At 50.3% G+C, this 14,928-nt stretch overlaps 1 protein-coding gene across 1 annotated transcript in view; it reads left to right on the forward strand.

The window, feature by feature from the left end:
- The first annotated feature begins 2,481 nt into the window (after positions 1 to 2,481).
- Positions 2,482 to 14,928, forward strand: part of POLE (DNA polymerase epsilon, catalytic subunit) — a 34,791-nt gene continuing 22,344 nt past the window's right edge. The window contains exons 1-16 of the mRNA XM_040081119.2: positions 2,482 to 2,712; positions 3,198 to 3,278; positions 3,357 to 3,401; positions 3,540 to 3,632; positions 4,136 to 4,290; positions 7,204 to 7,345; positions 7,643 to 7,723; positions 7,973 to 8,080; positions 8,488 to 8,598; positions 8,867 to 8,952; positions 10,261 to 10,380; positions 11,121 to 11,253; positions 11,787 to 11,900; positions 12,662 to 12,874; positions 13,564 to 13,671; positions 14,343 to 14,471. Of these exons, the coding sequence (XP_039937053.1) occupies positions 2,482 to 2,712; positions 3,198 to 3,278; positions 3,357 to 3,401; positions 3,540 to 3,632; positions 4,136 to 4,290; positions 7,204 to 7,345; positions 7,643 to 7,723; positions 7,973 to 8,080; positions 8,488 to 8,598; positions 8,867 to 8,952; positions 10,261 to 10,380; positions 11,121 to 11,253; positions 11,787 to 11,900; positions 12,662 to 12,874; positions 13,564 to 13,671; positions 14,343 to 14,471 (1,950 nt within the window). The remainder of the gene's footprint in view (positions 2,713 to 3,197; positions 3,279 to 3,356; positions 3,402 to 3,539; positions 3,633 to 4,135; positions 4,291 to 7,203; positions 7,346 to 7,642; positions 7,724 to 7,972; positions 8,081 to 8,487; positions 8,599 to 8,866; positions 8,953 to 10,260; positions 10,381 to 11,120; positions 11,254 to 11,786; positions 11,901 to 12,661; positions 12,875 to 13,563; positions 13,672 to 14,342; positions 14,472 to 14,928) is intronic.

Here is a 14,928-nt window from a genome sequence, read left to right on the forward strand (position 1 = left end):
CAACTTCCTGAATGGTGGTTGTAGACAGCTGAGGCTGGTCTGTTTCTCCAGGCAGCAACTGACAGAATGAGAGGACGCAGTCTCAGGCTGCATCAAGGAAAATATAGGTTGGACATTAGGAAAACGTTTTTCACGGAAAGCAGGATAAAGTACTGGAATGGTCTTCCCGGGGAGGTGGTGGAGTCACCATCCCTGGATGACTTTAAAAAAGACTGGATGTGGCACTCAATGCCATGATCTAGTTGAGGTGTTAGGGCATGGGTTGGACTTGATGATCTTGAAGGTCTTTTCCAACCCAGACCTTCTGTGATTCTGGCCAGAATGTGCAACAGAAAAAATTTCACCCACACATTGCCCAGATGTGCAGAGAAAATCATTCCATGAGACATACCAGATTACTAGATTTTCCCCATATTTTACACAAACTCATAGAAATTCATTGGTTCAATGTGCATCAGTCCCAAGTTATGCAGTTCTTAGCATTTGGTTTCCTATTGTTTACAGATTTCTTTACCTCTGAGGCTAACTTGGTCCTCATTTCTTGGCTCTCTTATCCATATTGTCCAGACCAGGTCTCTCCAACCATGCCAGGGGGCAGTGTCTGGGGTTGATGGTTGATGTTCCTTAACGTTAACTGAAGGTTGCCTATCTGCTGCTATCTGCGCCTGCTTGCCCTTCCCAATCTATGTAGGTGTTAAACTCATCCGTTTTCACCCAGTGAAACAGTCATTTGAGAAGAAACTTCAATTCCCTTTTCCCCTGGACAAAGGCGAACTAACCTGACTAAAGTTACATTTAAAAAATGTTAAACTTTGTATAATTTCCAACACTCTATTTCCGTTAAGTACACTGGCTTTTCATAGTGTGATTTTCTATATAAAGGGGACATACTAATCCATGAGCTATCCAGAAATCCATTGGGGTTGACCCTTCCAGAAGAATCAGCCTAGGCTTTGCCACTGCTGAACCTGTGAACCGGGAGGACACCCAGACACGGGAAGGGGTGTGGGAACGGGGGCTGGAGTGTGATGTGGGTCCTGTGCAAGGCGCTGATGACAGCAGCACCTTGCACGTGGCCGTCTGTGTGTCTGGTGCCTGTGAGTCCTGGGCGTCCTGTGTTTGCATCCATGTGTGTGTCTCTGGGACCTGTGTGTCTCCTGAAGCCCAAAACTGGGCAAGAAAATAAAACTCTGTAGTCAGACTGCTAGAGCATATATTTGTTTACTCAGTGCTGGGAGTGAGGAGGATCTCTCTGCCAAAAACTCACTGAATCTTCTTTAGATTTCAGTTACACTTTAAAAGTCCTTCCGTGCAATGTCACAGTTACAACATATCATTAGCATACTCACATTTGCATAAAGCTCTGTCATGGTTTTACAACAGTTTGTTGCTTTCAAGCATGCATCAGTTTGTTTGTGGTGGTCGCCAGCCTTCTGGTGGTCTTTTGATGAAGACTTCCATAGTCTTCCTCACATTTGAACTTTATACCTCTATCTTCAGCGTATGCCTGGTGCTTGTTTTTCAGTCTAATTTGTTTTTAGCTAATTTTGCATTTTGCACGTTCCGTTCAATCTTGCTATCTTGCTCTCGATGGCGTTTGTTATCTCGCTTGCTCCGCTACCTTGCTTTTCTTTGCTATCTTGCTTGTTTTACCTGCACATCATTTTACAATACTTCTTGTGCTGTGCTCAGCTTCGCTGCTACTTGAATCCGCAACGGCGAAAGCAACAGCCACACCCTGGGCCTGGGCAGGACCCGGATGCGGCGCTCCAGCAGGCGGACAGGAAATCCGGCTGGGTGCACTGAGCCGCCCTCCCTGCCTGCCGCCGGGCCGGGGGCCGACCGGCAGCGGCCGAGGGCGGGACGGGGCGGGGTGTGGCGGGGCGGGACGGGACGGGGAGGGGACGGGAGGGGACAGGGCGGGGAGGGGCGGGGAGGGACGGGGACGGGGAGGGGCGGGACAGGGCGGGACCAGTCGGGAGGTGGAGGGGGGGTGGAGCCCCAGAGCTCCGCCTGTCATTGGTGGGGTGTGCCCTGGTGGGAGGCGGGGCCGCGTCCTGATTGGTGCTCTCGCGTCAGGGCGCGGTGAGGGGGAGCATGGAGCACCAGAGCTCCGCCTGTCATTGGTGGGGTGTGCCCGGAGAGGGGAGGCGGGGCCGCGTTCTGATTGGTGCTCTCGCCTCAGGGGGCGGTGAGGGGGAGTGTGGAGCCCCAGAGCTCCGCCTGTCATTGGTGGGGTGTGCCCTGGGGAGGCGGGGCCGCGTTCTGATTGGTGCTCTCGCCTCAGGGGGGCGGTGAGGGGGAGTGTGGAGCATCAGCGCTCCGCCTGTCATTGGTGGGGTGTGCCCTGGGGAGGCGGGGCCGCGTTCTGATTGGTGCTCTCGCCTCAGGGCGCTGTGAGGGTTCGCTCTCGCGAGAACCGGGCGCAGCGCGGGAAATTCTTCCCGCGGGGCCGTTGAGGCGCTGCCCGGGCTGGCCGGGATGGGGCTGCGGGACGGCGCCGAGCCCGAGGCAGCGCGGCGGGGGCGGTGGCCAGGTGGGCCACGAGAGCCGGTGGACGGTGCGGGGTCCGGCCGTGACGATGCCCCCGCGCTGTCTGCACTCAAGCGCCTGGAGCGGGCACAGCGCACGGATCGGCTGGACGCGCTGTTCGGCTTCGAGCGGCCCGCGGAGCCCGGTGAGCGGACGGGCTGGCTCATCAACATGCACCCGGTATGAGCCGGTGCGGCGGGAGGCGAGCGGGCAACAAATGGGGCACGGGGCGTTCCGTGGGGAGATCCCCGCTGGGGCCTGCGGAGGGGTTTCCCACAGAGATACCCCAGCCCTACTAGGGATGGGAATCCCATGGAATTATCGCCGGTAGGGCTTGGGGCAGGGGTGCTATGGGGAGACCCCCGATACAGCCTGGGGTGTGGGGGAAGTCCCCCGGGAGATACCCCACATAAGGCGTGGGGGAGGAAGTCCCCTGGGGAGATATGTGGTAGGGCCGAGCGAGGTGGTTCCCACAGACAGATCCCGGCCCTACTCGGGGGAGGAGGTCCAATGTCCCTACTGGGCCTCCCCGGTTTCCCTGGCCCTACCGGGAGGGAAATCCCACACGGAGACTTCCGGTAAGCCCTGGAGGGAAAGGATCCCGTGGTGTGGTCCCGGGATAGTCTCATGGAGAGACCTTGTTGCGTCCTGGTGCCCATGGACAGACGGAGGTGCTGGATGAGGACCGGCGGTCAGTGAGCGCAGTGGACTACTACTTCATTCAGGAGGATGGGAGCCGCTTCAAGGTGGGTACCAGTGGGGACCAAGTGGGTACAGTGTCCCAGAAGGGAATCTGTCACCATCATCTGTCTGCTCCTTCCTAGGTGGCCCTACCCTACAAGCCCTATTTCTACATTGCTACCCAGAAGGTGAGGAGGCACAGGGCTGAGCTCCCCAGGGAAGGAGCCAGTATCCTGGGGAGCTCAAGACCCCCTGGGCAGCCTGCTTTGGGATAATCTTCTCCCAAGGACAGAGACGCACTGCTCAGCCCCAGGGTCTCTTGACAGGGCTGCGAGCGGGAAGTGTCCTCCTTCCTCTCCAAGAAGTTCCAAGGGAAGATTGCAAAGCTGGAAACTGTTCCCAAAGAGGACTTGGATCTGGTCTGTATCCCTCTGTGGCATTTTTTTGGACCTTGCACACTCTAGTGATGTAGGGAGGGAAAGCAGCATGCTTAAGTCTCCTGGTGCTGTGGCATCTCAGAAATGTGTTTGCTATGGCTAATTGCTAATCAGCAGAAATTACAATCCTCTCCTTGAATGTATCAGTTGTTTCAGACAATGTGTTCAGGACATTAATCTCTGGAATTAAAGTGGTTGGAGGAAGAAAGATATTGCAGGAGGGGGATGCTGTTCATGCTCAACACATTCTTCCTCTTTTCCCTGGGTAAATCCCACTTGTGGGTATCTGCACAAGCAGCAGGGCTCTTGCTGTGCTGCTCTCGTGCTCTTGACACACCCACCAGAATCTCTCCTTGGTTCTTTACTGTCCCACCCATCAGCACTTCTTTTTTGGCAATCCTTCCACCCGTGTCAGTCTTGTTGGCCTTCCACCCCTCTCTCATGGTGCCCATCCCCTGAGCTGCTGTTCTCCTGCTGCTTTGCAGCCAAACCACTTGGTGGGCCTGAAGAGGAACTACATCAAGCTGTCCTTCAACACGGTGGAGGACTTGGTGAAGGTGCGAAAGGAGATCTCTCCTGCTGTGAGGAAAAATAGGGAGCAGGACCAGGCGAATGATGTCTACACAACCATGCTGTCGAGGTGGGAGCTCCCTGCAGGGGACTCAGTCGGTCTCTCATGTTAATAATTCATAGAACCATGGAATAGTTTGGGTTGGAAGGGTCCTCTAAAAGCTGTCTTGTCCAACCCACCTGCGATGAGCAGGGACACCTTCCTCTAGACCAGGTTGCTCCAAGCCCTGTCCAACCTGGCCTTGAACACTTCCAGGGATGGGGCAGCCACAGCTTCTCTGGGCCATCTGTGCCAGTGCCTCACCACCCACTTAATAATTAGACTCTTGTTTATTTCCCAGCTGTCCTCAGAGTTGTTTTCTTGCCTGAGTCTGACCCCTGTTATGCCTCTCTGCCCCCCATCTTCAGGGTGGTTCTTCCAGCTCTGTGCTGCACATTAAGAGGCCCCAGAGCTGATGGGATGGGATGGGATATGGTGGTATCTCTGGGTGCCTGTCAAATAGTTTGCCTGTTCCTTGTGAAAGGATCCAGAGAGGCAATGGGCAACCTTACTTCTAGTTGTGATCAAGACAGAAATAATCCAGCATTTTCTGTTTCTCTCCTATCCCTGACTCCTGCTGCCAGTGTCACCAGTGTCAGTAGGTATCCCTGGTAGACAGACACCAGGGGAGGGACTATACTAGACCTGTTGTTTACAGGTAGAGATGAGCTGGTGGGAGGTGTGGTGGTTGGAGGCCATTTGGGGCATAGTGATTGTGAAATTATAGTTCTCGATATTTGGTGAAATAAGGAGGAGCATCAATAAAACTTCCACGATGAACTTCTGGAGGGCAGACTTTGGCCTGTTTAAGAGACTTATTTGGACAGTTCCTTGGGAAGAAGCCCTTAAAAACAAAGGAGTACAGGAAGGGTGGGTGTGCATCAAAGTGGAGATCTTAAAGGCACAGGAACAGATTGTCCCTGTGTGCTGAAAGATGAGTCAATGTGGCAAACTTCCAGCCTGCATGGGCAAGGAGGTTTTAAAGGAACTTAGGAATAAAAAGAGAATGTATCATCTTTAGAAGGAGGGTCAGGTATCTCACGAAATATTTAAGGGGGTTGCTAAAGCATGTAGGGAAAAAAGTAGGGAGGCCAAAGCTCAGTTAGTACTTAATTTGGCAACTTCTGTGAAGGACAATAAGCAATGTTTTTGCAAATATACTAACAGCATAAGGAGGGATAAGACCAACCTTGGTTCTCTGCTGGATGTGGGGAGGAATTGAATGACTGCAGATGGGGAGAAGGCAGGTGTGTTTAATGCCTTCTTTGCCTCAATCTTTACTGGGAAGACAGCTTGTCCTCAGGACAACTGCCCTCCAGGGCTACTAGGTGCTGTCAGGGAGCAGAATGGTCCACCTGTTATCCAGGAGGAGGCAGTCAGAGAACAGCTGAGACACTTGGATGTTCATAAATCTATGGGCTCAAATGGGATCCGTGCCAGGGTGATGAATGAGGGAGCTGGCAGATGAGCTTGCAAAGCCCTTTCCATCATTCACCATCAGTCCTGGCTCACCGACAAGGTTTCAGATGACTGGAAGCTGGCCAGTGTGAAGCCCATTCACAAGAAGGGTGGGAAGGAGGATCCTGGAAATTATAGGCCAGTTAGTCTAACCTTGATACCTGGTAAGGTATGGAGCAGTTTATATTGAGTGTCATGCAGCACCTACAGATGGCCGGGGTATCAGACCCAGCCAGCATGGGATTTTAAAAGGAAATCAGGTTTTGACCAATCTGATTTCCTTTTATGACCAGGTGACCTGCCTGGTGGATGCAGCAAGGGCTGTGGATGTTGTCTATTTGGACCTCAGCAAGGCTTTTGACACTGTCTCCCACAGCACACTCCTGGCTAAGCTGGCAGCCCGTGGCTTGGACAGGAGCACTCTGTGCTGGGTTAGGAACTGGCTGGATGGCCGGGCCCAGAGAGCGGTGGTGAATGGTGCTGCATCCAGCTGGGGCCAGGCACCAGTGGTGTCCCTCAGGGGTCTGTGCTGGGGCCAGCTCTGGTCAATATTTTTATTGATGACATGGATGAGGGTATTGAATCTTTCATTAGTAAATGTGCAGACAACACTAAGCTGGGAGCATGTGTTGATCTATTGAAGGGTAGGAGGGCTCTGCAGAGAGACCTGGAATGGTTGGATGGATGAGCAGAGTCTAATGAGATGAAATTTAATAAGTCCAAGAGCCGAGTCCTGCACTTTGGCCACAATAAGCCCCTGCAATGTTATAGGCTGGGGACAGCGTGGCTGGACAGTGCCTGGACAGAAAGGGACCTGGGGTACTGGTCAGCAGCTGGCTGAACATGAGCTAGCAGTGTGCCCAGGTGGCCAAGAAGGCCAATGGCACCTGGCCTGGATCAGGAATGGTGTGGCCAGCAGGAGCAGGGAGGTCATTCTTCCCCTGTACTCGGCACTGGTCAGGCCACACCTTGAGTGCTGTGTCCAGTTCCAGCCCCTCAGTTTAGGAAGGACGTTGAGATGCTTGAATGCATCCAGAGGAGGGCAACGAGGCTGATGGAAGGGCTTGGAACAAAATCCCTGTGAGGAACAACTAAGGGAGCTGGGGTTGTTTAGCCTGGAGAAAGGAGACTCAAAGGTGACCTTATCACTTTCTACAACTTCCTGAATGGTGGTTGTAGACAGCTGGGGGTTGGTCTGTTTCTCCAGGCAGCAACTTGCTGAACAAGAGGACGCAGTCCTAAGCTGCACTGAGGGAAATTTAGGTTGGATGTTATGAAAAAGTTTTTTACTGAAAATGTGATAAAATACTGGTGGAGTCACCATCCCTGGATGTGTTTAAAAAATGGTTGGATGTGGCACTCAGTGCCATGGTTTACTTGAGGTGTTAGGGCATGGGTTGGACTTGATGATCTTAAAGGTCTCTTCCAACCTAGCAATTCTGTGTGACACATGGGTAAGGCAGCTGCTTCCCTCTGCTCTTGCAGTGCTCTGACTGGGGGCAGTCTAAGCACAGAAGAGGAAGGAGCCTCCAAAAAAATTGCCAACCAGATGGACAACATTGTGGATATGCGGGAGTATGATGTGCCCTACCACGTTCGCCTTTCCATTGACCTGAAGATCCATGTGGTGAGCTTTGCTTTCCCAGTCGCACTCCTGAAGCACAGAAAAGATTTTTCTCTCCAACACCTTTATGAAAGTATTGGTGACAATGAGTTCATGTCTAGAGCTCAGTTCTGTTCTGCTGGGCTTCTCCTTAGTTATTGGTACACAGAAAAGCTACCTGATTCATGCATGGCCATAGTTTGAGCCTGTCTTCTAAGCTGCCTGTGATTGCCATAGTTCCATCCCCAGCAGCTGGACAGAGTGACATGGGGATGGATGTGGCCCTGCCATAAGGCACTTCCCACCCTCATCTCTCTACAGGCTCACTGGTACAACGTGCGATACCGGGGCAACACTTACCCCCCTGAAATCACCCGCCGAGATGACCTTGTGGAGCGGCCGGTGAGCACTGCGCAAGCGTCCTCTGTGCAGATGTGTCTGCCCCAATGGACTGGTGTCTGATGCACTGCCAGTGTAAAACCGTGGTGGCAGGGGAAGTGCTGGGCTTGAGTAGTGATTCTTGGGTTGGTAGAGCACTAAAATGATTAACAGGGATGTTCTGGTTCGTTTACTGGACAAACACTGGGTTTTATGGGAACCATCCTTTCAGTCAACTCTGGAATCTTTTCTAATGGATTTGGTCCTGCCCAGGATCCTGTTGTTCTTGCCTTTGATATTGAAACAACCAAACTCCCACTGAAGTTTCCTGATGCAGACACAGACCAGATCATGATGATCTCCTACATGATTGATGGGCAGGTAAGATACCAGGGTGGTTTCCTTCAGGCTTGGGCAGCAAAGACAGGAAGCAGCCCAGCATTCCCCTCCAATCCTGCTGTCTCCAGGCTTGCCATACTGTCAGCTGCATGATGTGTGGCTGTGGGAATGGCATTAATGTCTGGGTGTACAGGATGCCAAGTTTTGTGGAACCCAGCCCAAGTTGCTGGTGCTCCTCTGCGGGAAAGAGACAACACTGGTGTCCCATGTTGTCTCTCCATGGCCTCCTTTTCTGATGGTCAATGGTGCTTCAGTGGATGACTCCCAAAATTTGTTCTCACTTGACAGAAGCTCTGGCTTTCAAGAGGAAAGCATCCCATTGTTTGGACAATATTTTTGAGTTGTCTGCAACCCCAGTCCTCCTCACTGCCTCCTTGTCACTTCCTCAGGGCTACCTGATCACAAACAGGGAGATTGTCTCAGAGAACATTGAAGACTTTGAGTTTACTCCCAAGCCAGAGTATGAAGGTCCATTTTGTGTCTTTAACGAACCAGATGAGGTAAGTTCGTTCTGCTCTGCAGAGTTTTACCTGCCTGGAGCTTTTCTTGGCCAGAGAGCTCATTTCCGAGCAGACTGCCTCCCTGGGAAACACAGTAAGTCCAGCAGGGCTGTTGTGGTTTTATTTCTTGGGAGTAAGGTTAAGAAAGATCAGGTTTGGGCTGGGTGTAGAGAAAGGGGAAGGGTGGAACAAACTGTGTGGTATCCACCACCTCCCTGTGGAGGAGATGAAGTTCCTTAAAATACATATCTTTTGTGTTTCATCCCAGGCTCATTTAATCCAGAGGTGGTTTGAACACGTCCAGGAGACCAAACCCACCATCATTGTCACATACAATGGAGACTTCTTTGACTGGTAAGATCAGGGATTATGAATAAACTGGCAAGGTGTTACCTGAGCTAGAGGGCAAGGTCAGGTTCCATCCTCAACATCCTTCCATAGCTCAGACAGAGCAGGCCATGTGGCCGCATGTGGAGCAGCAATATCCTGCACCACAAATCTTGTGGTCATTGGCTTGGCAGTAGGACTTTCTGAAGAGTCCCTGCCACTTGCCTGAGCTGCTTTTAAACCCCTGGCAATGTGGGAATGTCAGCGTATGGATGAGCTCAATTGTGGGAGCGCAGGGAGAGGGTGAAAAAAGACCTGGAGGGTACTGGAAGAGGTGCACAGATGAGTCTGGGGAAGTGGGAGAAGAGGGACCACACACCCCCACCTCCAGATGCAGGACACAAGCAGGCAGGTTTGCCTTTTTAACCACAAAATGGTTTGTGTTGGAAGAGACCTTAAAACTCATCTTGTTCCAACCTCGCTGCCATGACCAGAGACCTTCCACTAGACCAGGTTGTTTCAATTCCCACCTGGCCTTGAACACTTGCAGGAATGATGTGTCTACACATGTAGACATGATGTGAAGTACGTGCATCCCTTGTCCTGCAGGAAGTTTTCCCTGTGACCAGATACACAGATAAATCACAAGAAAAATTCTTGAGGCAGTTTGTAACAAAGTGGTCATGGAACCATTGTTGGAGATGCAGGAAAATGGCTGTTCTGCTCCTTCTTCCTATTCTTAGGGAGGAATGTAGAAGAGAATTTTTGAGACAATCAAAAGAGATTCAAATTTGCAGAGCTGAATGCAAACAAAACAATTTAGTGCCTTATATTTGGTTGGTACCAGAAAAAATTTGGAAAAAAGCAAAAAAAGAATGTGCTAAAAGATTTCCTTGGAAATTAAAAATTAAAAAGGAAGTGCTTTGAATCAAAAAAATAACCAAGGAAAAAGCATGAAGTTAAATCAGGTACCACGTTCAATCTTACTTTGTTTGCCTTCAGCAGTGTAACCTTACCTGTCAATCAACCAAAGACCAATGTTTGGGAATCAGTAGTGTTGTAGCATTCCTTTGTTAGATAATAGTTTAAAGGAAATATGAGGTTCAATCAAATGTTATGTTTATGCTTTTTTGCTTTGCTGGCTTTTAGTAGTGCAAATTTGCCAGTTAGACAACTTAAAACAAGTGTCTGAGTGGCTTTAGCCAATGCATCAGATTTAGATATCCTATGTCTGTCCAATATAACCCCACAAAAGCCAATTTCCACCTGTTTAATTAGCATACCAGCAGTATACTGGTGTACTACCATACTTCTTTATTCTGCCTCTTTCCCCAGGCCCTTTGTGGAAGCAAGAGCAGCAGCTCATGGAATTAATATGTATCAGGAAATTGGGTTTCAGAAGGATAGCCAGGGAGAGTACAAAGCATCCCAGTGCATCCACATGGACTGTCTGAGGTACCGAATGCTGCCACTCTAATACATAGCTGTGTCTTTATCTCTTCAGTTCAGATAAAATATCTACAATTGTATTTGATTACTGTTCTCACATTCTGTCTTTTGGAAGCTTTGTGTCACCTTTTTCAGCTGTGTGACAATCAATTTCTGTGTTGTCTTCTTCCACTTGGTATGCTGCATCCCACAGAAGCTGCCAAGTCTTCCTCTGAAGGGCTCCCAGGCTGCTCTTGCCCTGCAGCCTTGGGTGCTTGATCACTGATTTGTGAAGACAGAGAAGGGGAGAGGGAGTGGGTTAAGACCTGCTGTTGGAGCAGGGAAAGGGACTATAGCCTCACCTATCAGCCTCCTGACACAGAGTGTAGAGGAAAGAACACATGGGAGAAACAGAACTTTGGGGTTTTATGTGGGTTTTCCCCCTTGGAGCACTCTGGACTCTGGACAGCTGGATGCCCTTGCAGTTCTTGCAGGTGGGGTCTTCAGTGGTGAAATATTTATCTTAAAGCCACTGAGGGAACTCGAAGGTGGAAATTACGAGCAGTGGTGGTGGGATGGACAATGGGGGTTGTTCTGGTTGGGCTAGCTGAAGTTGGATAACCTTGTACCCTGCTGTTCTTGGATGCTGGGCTGTCCTTGGTGAGAGATCCCCATGGTAGCCGAGGTCCCCTTCATAATCTTGATCCTGTTTTGAAGGGCAGGGCTGGTTTCTCTGCACAAACTGATGTTTTCTTGATTCTTTCCAGGTGGGTCAAGAGAGACAGTTACCTCCCAGTGGGAAGTCACAACCTGAAAGCAGCAGCTAAAGCAAAACTGGGTTATGATCCAGTGGAGCTGGACCCTGAGGAGATGTGCCGGATGGCCACAGAGGAACCTCAGGTATTCCTTCCTGAATCTGTCTCCCCAGACTTCCAATGCCTTGGAGCTCACAGGGAGAAGGAACAGGATTCTGCTGAAGTGGTTCTAGCCCTAGCATTGCACTGTATATTCTCTGTATTTACTTATATCAGTGTGGGGTGAAAAGCACCACTGAAATCAGGAACACCACAAAGAACTGAGACCTGCTGGGGGAACAGGAGAGGGTTAGTGCTCCAGGTGTCACAGGCAGGAGGTTCTCCTGAGCCCTTTAGCAGCTTCCTGAGACCCAATCTGGATAGCTTCTGTGTCTTCAGCTCATCTTCCCTGTTCTTCCTCAGTTAGAGCTGACATGTTGCTGTTTGATTACAGCTAAAGCAGGATAACCTCAGAAGCAACCACATTACTCTTTACAACCTAGGCTATGGAGAAATACATCTTTCCCTTCTTCCTGCTGGATGGAAGAATATCCATCAGGAAGCAATGAAAAATCATTTTCATTGAGCAACTCTGTCACATGGGATTGGGATTAATTTGCTTCTCTCGTTCCTTGACAGACCCTGGCCACTTACTCAGTGTCTGATGCCGTTGCTACTTACTACATGTATATGAAGTACGTGCATCCCTTCATTTTTGCCTTGTGTACCATCATTCCCATGGAGCCTGATGAGGTGAGTGCTTTCCCAAAATGGTGATCTCTTTGCTGGGTGAAGTGCCATGATTCCCATGTGGCAGGGATGCTCTAGCCACAGATCTGATTCCCGCTGCCTAGACACTCTACATGTGTGGCAGGAAGGGAGGGTGTATTTAGAGGCTACTGCTTTCTCCTACAGCTGTGGGGTGTTTGGAGACAAGTTTCTATAAGAAGAAGACACCTGAGATTTGGCAGTGCATGACTGGAGCGAGAAAGTATGGCTGATGCTCCATGCTCAGCCAAGTTCACTTGCAGTCCTGGCCATGCAAAGTTGGGTCTCCTGACGGCTGTTGTCAGCTGTAGGAAAGATGATGAGGAAGTTTCAATGCTAAGCATTAGAAGATGTCAGTCTGTTCCCACCTGGCTGAGTGACAAAGGCACTTGATGGAGTGGTGTTGCAGATGTGTCACAAGCTGAAGCAGTCGAGATCATCGTGTGATAGTCCAGTCTTGCCAGTGCTGGGATAGCATTTATCATGGACAGGTTCGGGTTGGAAGGGATCTTAAAGATAATCTCATCCACCCTCCTGTCAAGGGCAGAGACATCTTCCAATACACCAGATTGCTCCAAGCCCTGTTGAACCTGGCCTGGAACACTTCCAGGAATGGTGCAGCCACAGCTTCTCTGAGAAACCTGTTCTAGTCCAGTGCCTCACCAACCTCACAGGGAAGAATTTTCTCCTGATATCTAAATCTACTGGGTTTGAATTTGAAACCAGATTTGGTTTCTCATGTGCAGGTGTTAAGAAAAGGATCTGGGACACTGTGCGAGGCACTGCTGATGGTTCAGGCCTACCATGCCAACATCATCTTCCCCAACAAGCAAGAGCAGGAATTCAACAAACTTACAGAAGATGGACATGTGCTGGACTCGGAGACCTACGTGGGAGGACACGTGGAAGCACTGGAATCTGGGGTCTTCCGCAGTGACATTCCCTGCCGCTTCAAGATGGTAATGGGCCAGCAGCCAGTCCCTGTCCTTGTGGAGCAGTGTTGTGGGGAGGGATAGCATTTCCACTGTTGTTGTCATCTGCAGTGTATACCTGCTGGCCTTCTAGAGCAGAATCACAAAAATCAGTAAGGTTGGAAAAGCTCTTTAATGTTGCCAAGTCTAACTGTTAACCCAGCATGCCAAGGCCACCACTAAACCATGTCCCCAAGTGCCACATCTGCGTGTTCTGATTACCTCCAGGATGGTGATTTCACCACTGGCCTCAACAGCCTGTTCCAATTCTTGGCAACCTCCAGGAAACCCTTGCTACCTGAAGCCGGGACGGGATGGGACAGGATGGGATGGGATGGGATCTCTAAGTGGTCATCTGTGCTTCACTGGGAGAGCAAGAAACCCACAGCTTGTTGACAGCAGGGGATGGTGGTGAAGTAGGTTTTGGGTTTGTTTTTCAGCTAGTGGTTCTTGAAAGTTATGCCTCTGTTGCTTGGGGTCCTGTCCTCTCTCCTAAACGGAGCTTCTTCTGAACCCTTCCTGAGGGTTTTTTACCTATTTCTGCTACTTCCATCACCTCCCCAGTGCCTCAACATGTCCCTTACAGCTTAGACAAGCCAAGCAGGTACAGGGGTGCAGGGCAGAAGCTGCCAGGGACAGCAGCCTATGTCCTCACTGCCATCTCCATGTCCCTGTAGAATCCTGCTGCCTTCGACTTCCTGGTGCAGCATGTGGAGAAGACCCTGCAGCACGCCATTGAGAAAGAGGAGGGTCTGCCCTTGGATCAGGTCACCAACTTTCAGGAGGTACAGCACCCACAGCACAGCTAAGCTGGGCAGGAAACCTAAGGCTGCAGCTCTAAAGTGCTTTTTTGGGTTTGGTTTATGCTCTACAAAGAGAGACTTAGAAGCCCATCTTACAGGCTGAGTCCTGCAGCCTAGCCTAGGGATCAGGGTCTCTGCCCCATCTGAGGAATGCAGCTCCTGATTTCCCCTTAGCAGGTTCAACCAGGAGCAAAGCTCTGAGAGAGCTGGGAAAGAATTCAGGGAGAAGGCAGACCCCTCAGATATCCCAAATATCTTGTTCCTCTTGTTCCCCACTTCTTATCAGCTATAAAAGTGCAGGTTGCCCCTCTCCAAATCCAAGTCTGGAATTTCTTGGAGGGCAGCACTAGACCGGGGACCTCTGGTCTTTGCTGTTGTCTCCATTAACCCATTTGCACTGAAAAGGTCTTCAATCAAGTCATATTTAGGAAGCAGCTGCTCCCACTTGTCAGGTATCCATACAGAAAAGCTTACCCTGGAGGTCCAAATGAAAGCCTCAGTGGTCGGAGAGTCCCTGATCTGCTCCTTTGGTCCTTTAGATCCATCCCCAGAACCTGTGGCAGGTGTCCCTGTGAAGAAGAAGCAAATTCAAAAAATATTTGACTCATTAACTCCTTCCTGCCGTAGTCTCACTTCTCTTTATCTTGCCACAGGTTTGTGATGAAATCAAGGCCAAACTGAATTCTCTGAAGGATGTTCCCAACAGAATTGAGTGTCCTCTTATCTACCATCTGGATGTGGGGGCCATGTACCCCAACATCATCCTGACCAACAGGTTGCAGGTGGGTAAATCTATCTTGTATCTCCTAATCTGACTTTAGATAACCTTGATTGTCCCTCTGGATCTCCTTAAAAACAAGGGCTGAATTTTCTCCACAGACCAGGGGAAGCAGATAAGGCTGGGTGTGAAATCTGGTCAAGCTGCCATGAAATTGTGGAATCATGGAATTATTTTGGTTGGAAAAGCCCTCTTAAGACCATTGAGTCCAGCCACTCTGCCAGCATTGCCAAAGCCACCACTTACCCATGTCCCCAGGTGGCACATCCACGTGGCTTTTAAATACTGTCAGGTGAATGCCACTCTGGGCAGCCTGTGCCAGTGTCTGATCACCCTTTCAGTGAAAGATTTTTCCCTAATATCCAACCTAAATATCTTCTGGCACAACTTGAGGCTGTTTCCTCCCTTGTTTCCTGGGAGCAGAGCCTCACCCCCACCTGGTTGCACCCTTCTATCAGGGA

Source organism: Hirundo rustica, chromosome 17, assembly GCF_015227805.2.
Source record: "Hirundo rustica isolate bHirRus1 chromosome 17, bHirRus1.pri.v3, whole genome shotgun sequence".
Lineage (NCBI taxonomy): Eukaryota > Metazoa > Chordata > Aves > Passeriformes > Hirundinidae > Hirundo > Hirundo rustica.